The sequence below is a fragment of the Stigmatopora argus genome, chromosome 1, assembly GCF_051989625.1.
Source record: "Stigmatopora argus isolate UIUO_Sarg chromosome 1, RoL_Sarg_1.0, whole genome shotgun sequence".
NCBI classification, from domain to species: domain Eukaryota; kingdom Metazoa; phylum Chordata; class Actinopteri; order Syngnathiformes; family Syngnathidae; genus Stigmatopora; species Stigmatopora argus.
The window spans coordinates 24,465,819-24,486,022 of record NC_135387.1 but is presented as its reverse complement, the minus strand read 5'-3'; the positions used below and the strand labels follow the sequence as shown (position 1 = coordinate 24,486,022).

Sequence of the window (20,204 nt, the reverse complement as noted above, 5' to 3'; positions counted from 1 at the left end):
ATAACAACAGTGTAAACACTGACATGTCAAGTCGAAACCATATTAGAGTCTATCCAGTATCACAAGTGCTTTTTAGATCTTTCCCTTTCAAATTTGAACAGCCAGCATGCGAATTGCAACAAACGTTAATAATTACAAATTGAATCCATACTTTTACACCAAATTTTGACTCTGTCAGAAATGAATTATTAAAACATTTTAAATACAGGAAAATCTGTTCAGAACTGCAAGACAGCCACATTTTGTGTTTTTTTTAAGTTACGCATTAAAATGTTCATTTTGGTTAGACTGTCTACATCAGGGGTGCCAGACTCGGGTTGGTTCGCGGGCCGCTTTAACGTCAACTTGATTTCACGTGGGCCGGACCATTTTAGATATAATATTTAGATTTTTTATATCTAAATGGATTAAAAGAACTGGATTAAAAGCCCTGAATATTCAGTTTTTATAGATCTAAAACAATGTTTATTTTAGCTTTTTTATATATTTTTAGATTTTACAAAATTATTTTTGAACTAAAAACACAGAAAAAAATGGATTAAAAAAATTACAATTATTGATTTAAAAGGGGGAAAATCAGGAAATTTAGTATACATCTATACTCTTCATTTTAATTTGATCCTAAAACAGAAAGTCGGCACTCATGATTTACTTTCCCGGGCCACACAAAATGATGCGGCGGGCCAGATTTGGCCCCCGGGCCGCCACTTTGACACATGTGGTCTACATATTTGGAGGCTTGGTGGGTGAGTGGTTAGCACATCAGCCTCACAGTTCTGACATCGAAGGTTCAATCCCCGGCGGGTTCGGACCTTCCTGCGTGGGTTTTCTCCAGGCTTTCCTCCTACATCCCTAAAACATGCTTGGTAGGCTGGTTGAACACTCTAAATTGTCCCTAGCTATGATTGGTTGTCAATCTCCTCACAGTTGGCTGGGATAGGCTCCAGCACCCCCATGACCATGTCAAGATAAGCCTACCATGCATTTCTTTCGAATGTAAGAGGAAACCAGAGTACCTGTAGAAAACCCACGTGGGCCCAGGGAGAACATGCAAACACTGGATTTGAACCCAAGTCCCCCACTGTGAGGCCGACCCGCTAACCACTCAGCCACCGGTCCGCCCCCAATGATGTATTACGGATTATTTCAAGCCCTCAACCAGCATAGCCTGCATGTTTTTGGCATATGTGAGGAAACTGGAGTACCCGGAGAAAACCCACACAATCTTGGGAAGAACATGCAAACTCCACACTGTGAGAACCCACCTCCAAATTGTATTAATTTTTTCACCCAACTTGTACCGCCATGACATAAAAACTACATATTGCATAAAAGTGATGTATGTAAAGGCCATAAATTTGACATTTATGCACAGAAACACGGGTTCATTTTCCACCCAGTGATGGGGTAACTGTGCGTAAAAAATCTTATCATGTCTATTATGTGTTTTGCGATTGGCTGGCAACCAATCCGAGGGTACACCTGCCTACTGCCCACATTTGGCTGGCTCCGGCACCCCCGCGACCCTCGTGAGGATAAACAGCAGGGAGAATTTTATTCACGATGGAACTGATATTTACAGCAAGAAAACTACACTCCAGTTGTCACCGAGGTGCACAGACATAGTATAGTTCAAATGTGGCAATTCCAGGCACTAAAATGCTGCATATTGAGTTCCTTGGGGCGAAAGCAAGCAAGCAGAGAAAAATATGCTTTTTTAATGCAAATAAAGGCGGCATGTGGACACCTTTGGCAATGTGCTCCAAATGACAGAAACAAAGTGTGATTCAATGCACGTCCCGTGGTGCTCATTTACAAAGAATGATCAAGCAAGCACACAACGTGGAGCTTTGGATGGATGGATGGATGGATGGATAGATGGGGGTGTTTACACACACTCACACAAACAAATAAAGATACGTACTAGCTCGGTGGTCATGTTCTGTTGAGTTGTGGCAATCATGATGTCGTCGTAATCCAGCAAAGATCTGCGGATTCAGCGAGTGTGTGTACGTGGCGGTCTCAAAAAACGCCGAGGAGCATCTGCACTATTCGGCTTCTTGCAAGTTTGGTTGCTAGTGCCAACCCCTCCCTCACTCCCTCACCCCTCCTCCGCCCCCCAGCCTCATCATTCGTTTTTCTACAATCCATTAATTTTTTATTAATCGGGGCAAATGAAAATCCCAAATGCTGAGTGGTAAGAAAAAATCAATGGAAGATTTACGTGTATAAAGGCTACTAACTTGACTTGAAATAAAGGAAAATATTGGCCACAGTTTGTCCCCAGGCCGTAGTTTGAACACCACTGAGCGAAAACAACAATAAAAAATAAGCAATTTTATGATAGTTGAAAACATTTCTGCCAGTATCATAAAAGCCATTCTTTTTAACAAAACAGTATATCTTACATTTATATATCGATCAAGTGGATTCAATTGGGGGAGTAGATGCAGTGTTATTTCAATCTAAACGTAAAATACATAATTTATTTATGGTTCATTTTGTGTAATTTTCCTAATATGGCCTTACAAAAAAACTGTCAACCATTCCTCTAAAACAAACGGGATTCGTGTTTTTTTTCAACAGGTAATGAAAGGATCTTTTGAATACTGCTCTAAATTTGAAGGATTTAACCGGAAGCGTAAGTTGCACCGTAACAGTAGCCGCCGCTGCTGATTGGCTGTAAGGAAATTTTAAATATACACGCGCCCGTTGCGGAAAAGACGGAACTGCGAGGTGGTCACTTGTTAAAAAAAGAAGGACACTGCACTATTGGGATTCAATTTAGCTGTCGGACAATTAAACCTACTTAAAACCAGTAGGTAAGTAAGCATTAATCGTTTTTTTTCTGGAAGATGGGTAGCTTCGAGCCGCTCATCTTTGACCCGCAAGTTTATTAACGGAACCGTCGCTATCTTTACCGAATGTTGCCGAAACACCGATTTACTCAAATTACAGTTATGGTCACAAAATGCACATTCTACATTTTTGTTATACTGCTGACTATTTAAGCGATTTTTCGGTTTGATTTTTAAATTTCGGCTTTTCTAATCACGTAGATCATTCTTGATATAGTACGGCTTAAAAGATGAAACTCGAATTAAAGAAGAGTTTGTGGAAAATTTCAAAATCTACCTGCCCAATGCTTGACTTATTTCAATTCTTAAAAGTCATTAAAAAACATCAAAAGGATGAAAGGAGCTCACAAGGACAAGATCGAAACAAAAATGGGTGACATCAACATAGGGCCCGCGGGCCAAAATGGCCAACGAGCACCATATTTTAAAAAAATCTACTTGTCTGGGTTTTGTTTGACCTGTGAAAGAGAAATCTATCTGTGGAACATCACTCTTGCCACTCTTTTTCAGGTTTGACCAAAAAAAAAACACCATGGAGACTGCCGTGCTGAACCTCCAGAGTTTATATGAGAAGATGCGGTCCCAAGTTGAACTTCTCAACGAGGGTGTGGAACCCAGTGAGTTGTACTTTCCTTGAACTTCACTATGGCTGCGTTTACAACAATGTTATTCCATTTTAGTAAGCATTATGGCAAGTTTTTTTGCGTCTTGATAATTGGATTTAAAACAAATGAAAACGAATGCTCTTTCACAATTTAGCTTTAAAACTGTCATTTTTAAACTTTTTGAAGAATGTTTTGGGTGAAATTGAACTTGCTCAAAATCTTGTTTTTCGGTTTAAGCACTAAAGGAATAAAGTGTGGGAAGCACAAATGAAGTTTACACTCGTGTCTATGAGAATCCACTGTACATCCAATTAGATGCTCTAAAACATTATGAATAGGATGAACTCAAAACACGGTATAAATGTACAAAGCACACCAAAACCTATTTGCCCTAATAGTGTATTTAGAAGTGGTTTAAAATGAGGGTGTTTGTATTATCTAATACAAAAAAGCCTATGTTTCGGATGGATGAATAGATAGGATATGTGAGAGGGGAATTAAATGATGGCCATTTCATGTATCTTTTTTATTTACAAACTGCTCTAAATTATTCTTTTTGTGTGATATGTTTAATAAAATCAAACAAAGGTCCGCTGATCCACAACAACAAACACTGATTGCGACTGCCAGGGGATGTTAATGGCAAAATGCTGTCATGTAATTAAAAAAAAACTATGGTTAAAAACAACGCAAAGCAAAACCTGAATAAAAGGGGGAAAATGACAAAGGTATTTAGGATCAAAGGATATCTCTTTGAAGTCCCAACGACTGCACGTCTCTTTGCTAGGCTTCATTCGCATGGCTCAAAACTTTGAAGACTGCCGGCGCAAATGGCTGTTAGCGCAGGATAATCTGGAATCCTGCAAGGAAGTTCTCACCAAAACTGAGACTGAAAGGGGTTCCTTGGAGGTCAAACTCAAGCACGCCCGCAATCAAGTGGATATAGAGATCCGGCGCAGGCAGAAGGCGGAGTCTGACTGCGAAAACCTGGTTCGCACCCAACATTTTTTCCCCATTTCTACTACCGTTGTCTATTCATTCTAATCCTCTCACAATCTGTCTTTTCTGCAGGACCGTCAAATCCAGCTGATCAGGGATCTTCTCATAAGTGAGGGCTCCTCCAACAGCATCCAGCTGAGCGCGGAGCAGCGCTCGGCTCTGGCTTTCCTCAACACCAACGCCCAGGCGCCGGCCACTCTCAATACCAGCCGAAGGTGACCCAAATGGAGCACACGGTCAAAAAGCTTTTGCCGTTTGTTTGCACGCCAAAACGTCTTAAAGCCTGGAGCTGAGATAGATTGAGCTGCAGTTTGCTCACAGATTAGATTAGGGAAATTTCTTGGTTGCAGTAGCAAGACAGACACAAGACACACAAGACATTGTAGACCTAGGTAAAAAAAACTGGAGCCCCACACAGGAAGTCCACAAGGTGGGGACCTTCTGCAGACTGAGACTGAGGTAGCGCACAGTCCCTCAGTAGTCTGGAGGTTTTAAATTGGCGTTTGTCACAAAAAGTCAGACACAAGACACACAAGACATTGTAGACCTAGGTAAAAAAACTGGAGCCACACACAGGAAGTCCACAAGGTGGAGACCTTCTGCAGACTAAGACTGAAGGTAGCACACAGTCCTTCAGTAGTCTGGAGGTTTTAAATTGGCGTTTGTTACAAAAGGTCACTTTTTGATACAATCTTCTTATAAGGTGAAAGACTTGCAATTGCTTTTTGTTTATTTACTTTCAATTTCTTTGTATGCTAAGTATTTCTCATTTATTTTGTTAAATACCCTGATCACCACCATCTTCATTAATTAACCAAGTAATAGTAATGTTTTTAAATTTTTCATGAGTGCCAAAAATTCATCAAATGTTTTCAGAAAAATTATCGCCTATCTGCATTTTTGGGGGTATATAGTGCCCTTTTTAAAATGCAATATTCTTCCCCAAAATTGGCGGTGCGCCTTTTCAATTATTGTCCTGCTTAAGGAACTCATACCAATTTTTTTCGGAGCTATAACTGAAGCAGTAAATTACTCAAGACATGCATTACGTATTTATCAAACCCATAAAGAACAATACATTTATAAATAAAACAACATTGACAATGTTAAAAGATAAAGAATAAATGACAAATGCACTACACTAATGAACTCATGCGCCTAATAATCTGGCGCACTTCAGCGCGTTCATTGTTTGATAATTCGGTCCATAAAATAAGGCCACAGTTTATTTGAAGTAGCCGTAAAATATGTGAATCCAAGGTACCTATCTAAATAAAGAGCTTTCTCTCGTGCAATAAAAAAATGCACTTGTTGAGCATGTGTTATTTTAAACAACATTGACATCTATTGGCTTGAAATAAAAATTGCATAGCGATCTGTTCTTTTTCCCCAAATTGGCAATTTTTCCGACACCGAAAGTAGCGCAGTTCCCGGAATGTTGAGGATTTGCTTTTTTTTAACCCAAATCATTTTCTCACTTTGTCTAGACTGACCACCATAGACGAGTCTGCATCCATCTTGTCAGACATCAGCTACGACAAAACCGATGACTCTCTCGTAAGTGACTCGCTTTGCACCTCACCTTTTTGCTATCGATTCACGTATAATTTACCTGTAATAGGACTGGGACTCGACAACTGTGAGGCCAGTCCGACTCAGAAAGCGACAAAAGCGGGTACGTCTATCTAAAATATTACTCTTGTTTGCCCAGAGCTACCTGGGAAAGGCTCAAGCACCCCTGTGAGGATAAGCGGGCCATTATTAGAAGAATGAATGTAATAATCCAACATGCAATATTCATGTATTTCAGCGCTCATCTAAACTTCATGTGGATGGGCCTTCCAAAAGAACTCGATCAACAGGCATTATGCAGGAACGGGTAAGCAAAATATATATATATTTTTTAAATTAATGCTGGCACGATCATAAAATTTTGCCTCAATTTGAATGGAATTAATGGAATTGGTCTGGTTTGGCTGACAGGCCAACGAAAGCCTGGTGACCACCACCACCGTGACTGTTCCAGCTGACGGCGGACCCGTCGAGGCCGTTTCTATCATTGAGACCATTCCGTATTGGACTCGAAGCAAGAGAAGGACTGGTAGGTATACAACGACAGTTACACTATGGCTGGCCTATAGAAATCTATAAATATTGCCATATTTCACCAACTCCTGGCCTACGCCCAAATTTACATAATGGTTATATAGTTTGTTACAGGTATTACAGGTATAAATCTTTTTTTTTTTTATTGAGTTTTGTGGTGTTTTTTTTTTTTTAAATAATGTATATTTCTTTATTTTTCCAAATGGGGAAAAAGTAAATGTATGCTATACATTTCTAATGTTTATATGAATTTTGTCCACATGAATACGACACAATTTACTTCTGCGGGGCAACCACAACTGGCCTCTGCGCCGCCGGTTTTTACACTTATTGGGGTGATTTTATTACTGCAGTATATATCATTGGGTACTGATCACATTTCTATGTCATAGCTCAAATGGAGTGGGACTCGGAATCCATCACGTCAGAGGATGTTTTCAAGCAGCCCGTCGATCCAGTGCCCGAGAAAACTACTGAGCCAAGCACTCCGCAGCAAACCAGAAGTGTCCGTCAGCATGAGTTTGTCTCCAAAACGGTAAGATTACTCGGCTACGTCAAACAATTACTGTATTTCTCCTACTTTTGTAATCGTGGTTGTGTCATTTGACTTTTGAAGGTCATCAAACCCGAGACCTGCGTGCCTTGCGGGAAGAGGATCAAGTTTGGCAAGATTGCATTGAGGTGCTGCGACTGCCGAGTGGTTTCTCACCCCGAGTGTCGCGACCGATGCCCTCTACCATGCATCCCCAACCTTGGAAGTACACCTGTTAAAAATGGGGAGGTGAGGCACATCTTTTATTTATTTATTTTCCCCCCACCCATGGCACTTCAATTTCTTGTGGGTCGAACCATAGCAGCTATATACAGACGCTCCCCTACTTACGAACGTTCGACTTACGAACGTTCGACTTACGAACAACGGTACATACGAACATGTCTGCAAATTGCGTTTATGTCGAAAAATGTTCGTAAGTTCGATTTTGTATTACGCGCCTTTTTCCGAGTAGTGCTTCTTTCCGCCGCTAATACCGACGCCTGGCGCTGTGAACGCTCAGCTCACCCAGCATCCACCTTCCTCCGCCCAGTTCGTTGCAGTGCGTAAGTTGCGTAAGTGTGTGACGTATCTCCAGTGCGCAAAGAACCTTTTTCATTTTTATCATGAAATATCTCGTGCAGCCATTATTCAATATGGTTGGTGAAAAGCGAAAGGCTTCTAGTGAGGGAGGTGCAAGGAAGAGGCAAGCCATTTCATTTGAAACGAGTGGCAATAATAACAAAGCTTGATGCACGTGAGAGTGGTGAGCGTTGCACGGGCATACAACTTGAATCGTTCGACCGTCAGTACCATTTATAAACAGAAAGATCGAGCAGCAGGACCCAAATATTGAACGTTCCACAAAGTTTGCAAACCAATTGAATGATGCCATACAGTGCTACCGCATCATTTATGATGAAAAAAAGAAGAAAACTGTGCAATCATCGTTAGATCGCTTCTTTCGGCCAGTTTCTAATACTACATAAATCTCTCTCTCTATACAGTACTGTACATATTCTCTCCATTTTATTAAATGTTTTTAGTACAAACCAATGTGTTACTTATACAAGCCTTAAACATACAAATGTACTTCTATAAACCTTCAATATACTTATATAGGCCTTAAACATAAATTGTAATACAAAATATAGCCCTGAATCAACTTACAAACAAATTCAACTTATGAACAATCGCTCGGAACCTAACTCGTTCGTAAGTAGGGGAGCATCTGTATTGGTCACTGGTTAAATCTAACACGGAGTATCGAGTATTGGTTGAAAAGTCTTGCTTTTGTCCAGGGTGCGCTCACAGACTATGTCCCAGATATTCCACCAAAGATCCCCCTTCTTGTTGTCCACTGCATCGGTGAGATTGAACAGCGAGGACTGAAAGAGGTATGGGGGGGTTCTTCTTCTTTTCTGCACTATCAGGGTGCCCCTTTCAATGAATGGCATATCTTGAAATTTGTTTCATATACATCTAAGGCGTACAGGGTTGGAAGATGCACTAGTAGTAGTGGTGATAGTAGTAGTAATAGTCGTAGTGGTGGTAGTAGTAGTGGCTGTGCTAAGGGGAATTTCATACAATGAGTCACCAATATTGACACATGTAGAAGGCGCACTGTCGGTTTCTAAAAATAATTCTTTTAGTTGCGCCTTGTAGTGTGGAAAATATGGTAATCTTGCTCTCGTCCACCCACATCTATTGACTACAATACTCTTGTTTTCAATTTGCCTTGCTGCTTTAATCCTGGGAACAAAAAAATGTTTTTTTTCACTCTCCCAGGCTGGACTGTACCGACTGTCGGGTGCTGATCGCACAGTCAAGGATCTAAAGGAGAAGTTTCTCCGTTGCAAAACTGTTCCCGTGTTGAGCAAAGTGGAGGACATTCACGCCATCACTGGCTTACTCAAGCAGTTTCTGCGTAATCTGAAGGAACCTCTGCTCACTTTCCGCCTCAATCGTCAATTCATGGAAGCCGCCGGTAAATAGAACAAAATTAGTGACCTCTACATTTGTACAATTTCAGCGGCTATAATAACATGTTTGATTTGAACGTGTCTGTCTTGCCCCCCTCCCACAGAGGTTACAGATGATGACGACAGCGTGGCCCTAATGTACCAAACTGTGGGTCTCCTGCCACATGCTAACAGAGATACCCTGGCCTTCTTGATCCTGCATCTTCAGAGGTCAGCATTTTTCATCTGCCTGACATTTGGATGTCGTTCTGTTGTCTTTTATGAACGATGTCCACTCTGTGACTTTATTTTTTCAGAGTGGCTGAGAGTTTAGACACAAAGATGGATGCCGGTAACCTGGCTCGAATCTTTGGCCCCACCATCGTGGGTCATGCCGTTCCTAACCCGGATCCCATGACCATTCTGCAGGATACCAAACGGCAACCAAAGGTAACGTGGCTCTCTTAGAAGAAGAAAAGTCATGTGCTGGTACGATAAAGAAAGCACATCGTGATTGGTTGCAATTAGTCTTAAAGTGGCACTAATGTTTTTTTTTTCCTAACCATTATCTTGTTTCATCTGTTTTTGCATGACAATATCCAATGAATTGCCCAGAATGTCTCCGGGGGACTTTCCACGACAACGCACTCTTAACTGAACAAACAAATTTAAATTAACTTGGATTAATATATACAGACACACTAGAACATACGTTAAATGTAACTTTACACAAAACTGAATTTTAATTTGTTTTACCTTCGTTCTCTTCGGGTTAGTTGTTTGCCACGCCTCCACCCTCACGTTCGCTATCGATTGCCTGTTTGCTGTTGTACGTATTCCCTTCAAAATATTCCGAAAATGATGCACGCAAATGTCCTCACAATAGGATAACACACGACCACTTGCCAACGAGACTATTAGTCTTGAATTAGCAATCGCTCCGCCAACGGGAGCTAACAGGCTAGGGCGAAAACAGGAAATGCAATAGCCTACCCACGTATTGATTGTGGGTAATGAAGTTTTATTCTGAGAAAGGGTGCCATTGGCTATTGGTGTTGTGTGCACGAGTATACTTCATTACCCAGAAAGCCCTCTTTTTGCCCGCGCATGCGCGTTGTGCGTTTCCTGGTTGAAACTAGTCTGAATAAGTCGTTCAGTCCTCGTAGATATAGTAGTTATACACGAAAGAGATGCGGCAAAAAAGACGCTACAAGTGCGCTACAATGATAAACAGCCTCTCATGTCATGGCCACCTGGCTTGGTCGCATCTCGAAATTTTAATCGTATCGCGAGCGAATTATTCGATCGAAATTTTAGTCGTACCACGAGGTACCACTGTATTTGCACATTATAGTGCGGAAAAATACGGTAATTAGAATTACCAGAATGGTTGCAATGAAATCAAAACTGCATAGATGACACACTTTAGCCAGACTAGACGTTCATTTTGTGCATGGAACATTTTAAAATCAGAAGTTAACTCTATTTAGCATTAGAACAAGTGAAGCCCACCATTTCTCACCGTTGTACTCGGCACTCTCTGCTCAGGTGGTGGTGCGTCTGCTGGACCTGCCGGCGAGTTACTGGGCCCAGTACGTGAAGTCGGAAAATCCCATCCTCCGCTCGGATCACCTGATTATCCAGAACTCCAACTGCTACACTCCTGAAAGTGGTGAGCAATTATCAGGAAAGTTGCATTTCCGTCTTAAGGAGCACCGTTCAATGTTGTTTCCGTCCCCCAGTGTCCATGCTCGGTCCCCTGACGACTCCGGAGCAGCAATTGAATAAAACGCCGTCCTCCAGCTCTCTGTCGCAGAGATTCAAATCCTCGCTGACACCCAGGTAAGGAGTTTCTGGCCTGCTGCTGACTTTGACATCTCAAGTTGACCCCTTTTATTTGTTTCCCCCCTAGATTTGGGAGCAAGAGCAAGTCTGCAGCTGCACTTCCTCAAGGGAGATTCTTTCAGTCTCCACTCCTGAAATAATCCACAACAATTTAGGTCACCCATGCAACACTTATTGTTTGTTTTTGAAGTCTCACATCAGGAGATATACATTAGTTGTTTTATCTGTTTGAAAAATCACATTTTTTGTTGTTAGTTTTGGGTTTTTTTCTTTTTATAAGACTGAGTGCCAGTATTCTGCTCGCGTTTAATTGATGTGCTTGTTTAAAGTATGAAAAGCAACCCATAGTAACCTGCCCTGGTAATTTAAATAGAATTGCAAGAGCTATATCACACATTCTGACCCCAATAAAAAGAGGGTTCAGTTGTTATTTGCAACTTTTGGAACTGTGATAACCAAAATGCCTATTTCTATCAAAGACAGGTGAGTTAAGATGGTCCATATTTGTAAAGGCAGAATGTTTGTTAAAGCTCTTATGTTAGTTCGACATACTGTAATTGTATTGTCCAAATGTTCTTAATAGAGCTAGTTTGTGATTTTATTGCTCCATTTTGTCATTCCTGTAGGCCCCTTTTCAACTCATGTGTCACTCAGAAGTTGAAGAGTATGTTTAGACATTTCATTATTGAAGGCACACCTTCCTGTTTTAGAGTAACTGCAGTTCAGTGTTTTTGTACACTTTTTCCACTTCATTAAAATATACATGTTCATGCTTAGTGCTCTCAATGTGTTTCCCTCTAAAATTTTTACTTTACGGTCTGAGGTAAAGTCAAGTGTGAACTTGTGGAGAGTGGTTGACCGTTGAGGATAAGAGCTTAAGACAAGGGTGTCAGACTCGGGTTTGGTTCGCGGGCCACGTTAACGTCAACTCGATTTCATGTGGGCCGGACCATTTTAGATATAATATTTAGATTTTTTTTATAAATGGATTAAAAGTCCTGAATATTCAGTTTTTTATAGATCTAAAACAATGTTTGTTTTAGCTTTTTTTAAATATATTTTTAGATTTTACAAAATGATTTTTGAACTAAAAACACAGAAAAAAATGGATTAAAAAATTACAATTATTGATTTAAAAGGTGAAATCAGAAAATTTAATATACATCTATACTCTTCATTTTAATTTGATCCTAAAACAGAAAGTCAGCACTCATGATTTACTTTCCTGGGCCACACAAAATGATGTGGCGGGCCAGATTTGGCCCCCGGGCCGCCACTTTGACACATAGCTTAAGACAATGATTGTTTGACATTTTGATAGCCACTTTAGATATGTTGTTTGAACATTGTTTAGAAGATTGCAAGCTATTCCTGCATTTTTGTACGCAAACGTTTGAACCTCGTGAGTTTTTCAAGGCATCAAGCATAAAGTACCTTGTAGTAGACCAAAAAGGTCCGTGGGCTCCGCAGGACACGGTCTAACCTTGGATCCCTGGGCTCCTTGAAGATCCGCTTGAAGAGGAACGTACCCAGCCTGCAGGAAAGTCTCGTTAACCACCAGTCGCATTAACCCAGGCTTTATCATTCATTAACCGGATTTTAGGGTTTCTCCGTTAACCTCGGCGGCCCAGATGAAACTTCACTCTCCTTGTGTAGGACGTGAAATATTGCTGATTAAAAAACATTGAACTGCACCCCCCTCAAGAATGTGAATGAATGGGACGATTGTTGCAACATCACAGATTTAAAAAAAAGTTTATCGTGGCCTCCAGGTGAGAAAATGACCCACCACGAGGAAATGTACCTGAGCCCCCATGCCGTGACCAGCGCTACTTGAACGTTCTGACGAAAATGTCCCGCCCCTCCCCCACACACGGCTCAGGTGGACGACCAGTACATATAAAGGTGGAGGATCCTGCGAAAGACGAAGCAAAAAAAGCAGGTGGCGGCTGGCCAAGGAAGGCGTGTTTTCATCAATCTTTGACCCAGGAAAAAGCAGGTAATTGGTTCCAAGGTTCAATGGTGATACGGACGGCCCAGAAGCGCAGCGGCGAAGCGACCAGCGCGTCTCAAGGTGAAATCGGACGACCGCATTGAAGGGTAAGTCAAGTGATTAGTACTTCCTCGTACAGTCAAAATGGACTAAATCAGTGCTTGTCCATTTTCTATTCAAACCAACTATTTCCCCATAAGCCTTTCTATTGGTCAACTATATCAACCAGATTTATAAACATAACTAGACATGCTTATTTGAGATGTTGAACGTAAAACTAAATAGCATTTTTTTTGTAAAACATCCTCATTCTAGTATGTTCTTTGCAGAAGCTCTGAAAGGCAAATTTTGCAAAGAACTTTGCAAATTGGGAGGATAAACGACACGGAAAATGAATGAATGATGTAAAAACCGGCTCTAAAGTTTCTGATCGAGTTCTGCTGTTACAACGAGAAAGTTGTATCTCCAATTGAAACTAAGCTTGGATAAGATCATAATCACAGTAAATATTTGTATTAACAACACAAAGTTCTGAGATGAACAGTAAGTAGGGCACTAACTGTCGTCATTTTTAAAATATGACCTGTCTGGGACAGAATTTTGGGCCATCATGTTAGAAGAAATAAATGTCTTATCACCATATTCTTAAATGCTGAAATAATTGAAATGTTCCTTAAATTAGAATAGTGTCATCTTATATGAAGAAACACCGTTACAGTAAGTGATTCAATTAGGAATGAATAAAATGTTAATGATAAATATCAGGTGGCCCGGTTCGTTTTATCATTTACTTAGACGCAATTTTGTAGCGGGTGGGCGAGTGGTTAGAGCGTCGGCCTCACAGTTCTGGGGTCGTGGGTTCGAATTAATGATTAATATCATCATTATTACAGTTATTTAATTGTGCATTCATGTCTTTCCGTCCTTCCACTGTTTCATAAACGCTTTTGTAATACGATTAAAACGACTTCTTTTTCAACGAAATCCCCCTCAAAAAGTAATTTTGTTAAGATAAAAACGCATTAGTTTGCGCGTGGATCAACTTTTTAAACATGAAAAGGGAAAAAAAATGTTACCGGCCAAGTCATAGGTCGGAGACGGCACATTTAGCCACCGTGCTCCCCATGATCAAGTTGCTCAGCTTGGTTAGCCCGAACTATGAATTACACACAGGTCAAAGTTTGCAGCAGGCTGCCACCATTTTGTTTTATGAAGTGCAGTTTTGGGGGCAATGACTTGTGGGTAATGTAGTCATTTTTTGGGCCATTGGAAATTTTGTACAGGTTTCTACACCAGTGAAATGTCGTTATTGTTTAATTATAACCGTCCATTTTTCTCTCATTTAATTGTATTTTAACAGGGATCGGGAACCTTTTTGACAGAGAGTCATAAACAAATAATATTTTCGTAATAATAATAATATTGTTTAATATTTTAATATTTTAGTTAGCGCATCGGCTTCACGGTGGGGGAGTTGGTTTCAAATCCAGGTCGGTCCACCTGTGTGGAGTTTGCATGTTCTCCCCAGGCCTGTGTGGGTTTTTTCTGGGTACTACGGTTTCCTCCCACATTCCAAAGGCATGTGTGGTAGGCTGATTGGACATTCTAAATTGCGCCGAGGTATGAGTGTGAGTGTCCATGGTTGTCCTTTGTCTCCTTGTGCCCTGCGATTGGCTGGCCACCAATTCAGGGTGTCCCCCGCCTCTGGCCTGAACTTAGCTGGGATAGGTTCCAGCACCCCCCGAGACCCTAGTGAGGATCAAGCAGTTCAGAAAATGAGATGAGAAAACATACAGCATGAAAATGTCTGCATTTTGGGGGGATTTTCTCTGCTTTTAAAGAACAAAAAGTCTCTGAATTGTTTTGAAATCATTGTTATGATGTGAGTATCCATCAAGAAGAGTCTAATGAGAAAAAAGGTGAACGTAAAATGAACGATCATTATTATTGTTTTGTATCATACTCAGACGAGACTAAAAATGGCGGATCGCACAAGTCCCAAAGGCAGCAGCGGTGACTTTGCTAAAAAAGTCCAAAGACGGCTGAGCAGAGGCAAAGAAAAGGTACGCTTTTCCAATTGCCACATTAAAATGTGACAAATACTATTGAATGCTATTTTTTTTCTCCTAGGTTCTACAGAAACTTGGAAAGTCTGAAGAGACCAGGGATGACCAATTTGAACTTTATGTCCATCAATTTTATGACCAACAGGTAAAATTGATTGGTTATTCTGGAAATGGGAAAGATTTTCATGTAATCTCACTTCTTTGCTGTTGCCAGACTGATGGAAATCGAATTTACAAAGACTTGAGGAACTACGTAGAAGCAGTCAGAGGTGATAGTGTGTATTTTTAAGGCAGGAAAGCCCGATTTGTGTGTGTGTTTTTGTTCTCACGTTGCCACTTGCGCTCCATCCAGACATGAGAGAGGCCTCGAGACGTCTTTCGCAGTCTTTGTTTGATGTTTATGAAAGCGACTGGGTGGGGCAAGAAGACATCGGAGCCATAGTAGAGGTCAGGCCTCAAAACTAACCTCACTCATGCTAGAATCCATTGATATTTCATCTCATATCTCCGTCAGGGGGAAGATCTTCTCTGGAATGACCACGAGGTGAAGTTATTGGACCAAGCCGTTCGCACCATGGAGTCCTACGCCGGTCAATTCCCAGATGTCCGGGTAGGTTGGCTCAAGACACAAGACATTTGACAATACTTGCTAAATTTATCGAAGGAATTCCAAGAATTTGGCATAAAAACAAGTTGATTTTGATAAAATAACTACCCAATTGTGTCGTTTTCAGAACCTCGAAATCGGGCAAAGTAGATCCTTATGTAGTGGGTGTTGTTTTTTAGGAGAAAGTGGCCAAGAGGGGCCGAAAACTCGTGGATTACGACTCATCCCGTCACCATCTGGACTCCCTGCAGATGTCCAAAAAGCGAGATGATATCAAAATCAGCAAGGTCATCCTCCAGACTCCCCTTTTACACCGTCCAAACCTTTTCTAAAGAAAGTTTCCCACTGGCAGGCGGAAGAAGAGATGAAAGATGCTAAACACGTGTACGAAGGAATCAACAATGAGCTGAAAGAGGAGCTTCCGGTTCTCCATGACAGGTCTCATTTTTATTTTCATAGTACATATTCAATTTCCCTTTCTCCACGCCACATTCCAATGACCTTTTTTATATTCCAGCCGCATCGGCTGCTACGTGACAGTCTTCTCTGCAATATCCAGCTTAAGAGACATTTTCTACAAGGAAATGAGAACGGTACGCTACTAGGCAAACAATGGAAAAACCTCTTTGTCAACATCAACTTTGCGTCTTCTAGCTCAACATGGATCTTCACAATGTGGTGAAGGAACTGCAAGGACAGCATCCGGACAAAGTATTTGCTGTCAACGGAATACAAAGGTGAGGCCTTCACAGGTTTGTCTTGTGTGACCCAGGTGTTTGCAATTGGTCATCAACCCCAGTCTGTGTATTTAAACCCGTGTGCGGTCGATTGGTCGCTGGTCTTTTGGTCGCCGTCTTTTGGTCGCAGTCTTTTGGTCCCCCAGACCGCGACAACGGGTGACCAAAAGACCGGCGACCAAAAGACCGGCGACCAAAACACCGGCGACAAAACAAGGTAAAACAACACGGTCTACGCATCAATAAAAGCCAAAAAGGACCATGAGCAGTTTCACTGAGCCAACGTGTGAGTTTATAAGAGTTTGTATGTACATGCGTTGTCCCTTTAAGAAGCTACGTCAGTCAGGGTCTTAACAAGTTCTCCAACAAAAAACAATAAAAGTCCGGGAAATTTGGAGCTTTTCTTTAGCCTAATAATTAATAGGGCATTAAGTATGACTAAATAGTAATTCACAGTTTGTATTTAGGGAATTTGAGCAACGATTTAAATGGTAATTATCAATAACCTTCCGGGCGACCAAAAGACCGGCGACCAAACGACCGAGTACCTAGTTTTCAATTTCCCATGTTTTTATTGCTCTCGTTCAGGTACGGCTCCCTAAGGAGACGAACCCTGATGTCCCCCAGAGCTTGGAAATCCAGTTTCTCCGAGTTCCACAGGAATTACAATCCAAAAAGTGGCCCGAGATTTAGTTTCCGGTCCCCGGAAAAACCTCGTCACGGCACTTTGTCCAGAGAAAGCAGCACAGTCGCGGTCTCCCTTCTGTCGCCAACTCCGGAGATCCCGGTCGAGTCGAGCCGTGTTGAGGTTCACGATCTGTGTTCGCGAGAAGATTCTGTGGAAGCGGAGAGCGAGCCGCTGCCAGGGAACGAGAATCCTAAACGGGAACCTAAAGAGGATTGTGTAACGGCAGAAGGAGAGTCTGGAGGAGCCAGTCCTGGTAAAGAAGAGAAGAAACAAGATTATTCGCCTAGCGAGAGTAGCTGTGAGCTGAACAACTCATGTGACTCTGAGAGTTTGGAGCTTCAGCTGACCGCAGGAGATGACCTTCCGCTTCACGTTGACGACTCGGAGCACAGCTGTGATTCTCTCAAGAACACCGGAATGGAGAACGGAGACCTTTCGGAGTTTAACGCTGAGAAGCTGGACAAGGTTTGACTCCTGTTTGACGCTTCTAAGTCCGTACAAGATGTGAAGAGCTTGTCCATAGGGCTGCCCATAAGAAACTTTTCACTTTTAAAAAAAACGTGCCGTAAGATACAAGAGTTTATGTTTGAGAAAGACAGAGAATTTCAATGTTGTGTATTTAAAACAAACAATTAGTATTTTACCGGAAAGGCAGCAGTAAAAAAACGTGATGAATGTTTGAGAAAGACAGAGAATTTCAATGTTGTGTATTTGTGTATAACAAACAATTACGTAGTATGTTACCGGAAAGGCAGCAGTAAAAAAAAACATGATGAACATATAAAATATTCATCAAAACAGACCTCAAATTCTGTATCAAAAACTTAAATGGAATCAAATCGTGAGAGAAAACTTCAGCAAATATTGTCCAAATATTCAATATTGTATCATATTGTCATGAAGTTGATAATTTACACCCTTACAGCTTAATAATTTACTAGTTTTCTATTACTATTTAGCTGAGTAACTATTCTTATACTAACACACGTACTGTAAATATTTGTTGATTTTTAAAACTGAAATGCAGTTGAGAGTGCGTCAAATATTTTTTATTTTATTTTATATATTACTATTATATTTTAGGAGGGGAAGGCTAAAACAGATGGAATTTTCCTTCATTAAAACGAATTTAAAATGCAAACTTACTAGCATTGTCACAGAACTAATAAACTGGAAAATCAACATTATTGACCATAGAAAGGTATTTAATATTACACCGTTTTTTTAAACACACGCTGTAACATTTTCAATCATTCTATTATGCAATAGACTATTTCTATTAATTAGTTTTCCTTCATTTTTTTTCTACTCTAAAGTAAATTGGTCTTATGCAACCAATCTGTTATCATTTTAAAATCCAGCATGTGATGTGGTTTAAAGGCAAAAAAAATAATTTGAGTTCAAATCTTGTCTCTGGCCTTCCTGTCAGGAGTTTTAACAGTTTTTCTCAGGCAGCCCTGCCTTCTTCTTACATTGAAAAAAAAGTGGATTTTGGTATTTGAGATCAAGTATTTGGCTCTCAGAATCAAGTTTTTTTCCTTTCAGGCATCTTCTCCAGACTCGAAGAGTACAGACGTGTGATAAATCCATTCTTTGAGCCTCAAGGTGTGTGTCCAGCTTCATAGTGTTGTATCTGCCCGTTGTGTGCGCGTGCGCTTGACTTTTCTTGTCTTCTGCTCGTGTGTTAATGTGAACAGCTAAGCACCAACAAGACCGAAGCCAACAGCTGCTGCGGAAAGACGAATCTGCATCTGCTGTTGCAAACCCTCCCACATATTTAGCATCTTATTTTTTTTTAAATCATACTTTGAACACAGCATAAAGATTATTATGACATGTAATATTGAAGTAATGGAAGGCTTGTTTTTATTTCTTCAATATGAACGGTTGTTTATAATTCTTATCAACCAGAATCTGCAGGTAAGGAGCTTGTTAATTAATTCATTAAATTGTCATTAAAAAAATTGAAATCAATGTTGTCTTCAAATAATATTATGATATTGAATATTAATTGATTACCAATTACTCAACATTTGGTTGAATGACTGTTATAATTGTCATATCGAACAGTTTGTCAATTTTCAATTTCAAATACTATATTATTCTCATATTAGAATGAAATAAATGATTGTGGAAAAAGTAACTCAGGTCATTTCTAGATAATATTTGACAGGTGTTATTTAAAAAATAAACCAATTGTACTGCTGCAATGTTGCATTAACATCATTTTGATGATGTTTTTGCCTCAAGTAAATGATTTAAACATTCTAACATGGCTTGCTTCATTTATTCAAATGTCTAGTTTTTAAGGCTACCATTAACAAAATAATAATAATAAAAGAACTACATATTTGTGGCCAATATACTATACGTACTATAATATCCATACAGGGAGTTGTTGGTTTAGCCTGTATGTATAATGTATATATTGAATATTATCCTCATTCTATGGAGTTTGCATGTTCTCCCCGGGCTTACGTGGGTTTTCTCAGGGTGCTCTTGGTTTACTCCTATATCCCAAAAACATGAAAGGTAGTCTGGTTGAACACTATAAATTGACACTAGGTATGGTTGTCTGTCTGACTCCCTGCGCCCTACGATTGGCTGGCCACCGATTCAGGGTATCTCCGGCCTGTTAGCTGGGATAGGCTCCAGCACCCGCAACGATCCTTGTGAGTAGAAGCGGTTTGGAAAATGAATGAAAAAATACAACAACAACAACAATAATATAATAATAATAATGATAATGAGGATAATAATAATAATAACAACAACAATAATTATTATTATACTACTAGTAATAATAATAATAATAGTAATAAATCTATAATAATAATGACTAACATTTCAAAAATGCAGTTTACTTCCCCTTTAAGTATTCAAAACGTTTTTTTAAATGACCAAAAATAGGCATGTGTACTATGGAGGGTTAAAGGTTAAACCTTTGAACAGCTGCCCGCTGTAGTAGTGACCACTATCTCTAAAAGGGTTGATTGTGAATATCTCATTTTAAACGTTTCGACACAGGTACGAGTTTGGTTTACATATTCACAGTTTAGGACTTATAAACAGACTCCATTAATCAATCCCAAACATTCAAGAGTATACGTTAGGTGGGGAGTGGCCATCATTTTCTAGAAACATTCTTTGGACGTCAAAGTGGGGTGGGGCTAATTAGGTTCCAGTGACCAGCCCCGCCCTGTGCTT

At 40.3% G+C, this 20,204-nt stretch overlaps 2 protein-coding genes across 2 annotated transcripts; both read left to right on the top strand.

Annotated features, from left to right (window-relative positions):
- Positions 1-2,674: 2,674 nt before the first annotated feature.
- Positions 2,675-11,675, top strand: racgap1 (Rac GTPase activating protein 1). The gene is made up of 17 exons (XM_077615546.1): positions 2,675-2,822; positions 3,369-3,475; positions 4,251-4,453; positions 4,535-4,677; positions 5,950-6,019; positions 6,084-6,137; positions 6,273-6,341; positions 6,446-6,563; positions 6,961-7,103; positions 7,185-7,349; positions 8,402-8,497; positions 8,889-9,087; positions 9,187-9,292; positions 9,379-9,511; positions 10,610-10,733; positions 10,804-10,903; positions 10,974-11,675. Exons 2-17 carry the CDS (start codon positions 3,391-3,393, stop codon positions 11,044-11,046), a joined length of 1,881 nt encoding a protein of 626 aa, XP_077471672.1. The 5' UTR covers positions 2,675-2,822; positions 3,369-3,390; the 3' UTR covers positions 11,047-11,675.
- Positions 11,676-12,849: 1,174 nt separating this feature from the next.
- bin2a (bridging integrator 2a) lies at positions 12,850-18,916 on the top strand. The gene is made up of 13 exons (XM_077597623.1): positions 12,850-13,006; positions 14,867-14,962; positions 15,030-15,110; positions 15,180-15,234; positions 15,318-15,412; positions 15,480-15,575; positions 15,752-15,859; positions 15,925-16,010; positions 16,090-16,165; positions 16,227-16,309; positions 16,898-17,462; positions 18,543-18,602; positions 18,695-18,916. The coding sequence occupies exons 2-12, from the start codon at positions 14,879-14,881 to the stop codon at positions 18,576-18,578; spliced, it is 1,365 nt and encodes a 454-aa protein (XP_077453749.1). The 5' UTR covers positions 12,850-13,006; positions 14,867-14,878; the 3' UTR covers positions 18,579-18,602; positions 18,695-18,916.
- Positions 18,917-20,204: the final 1,288 nt, after the last annotated feature.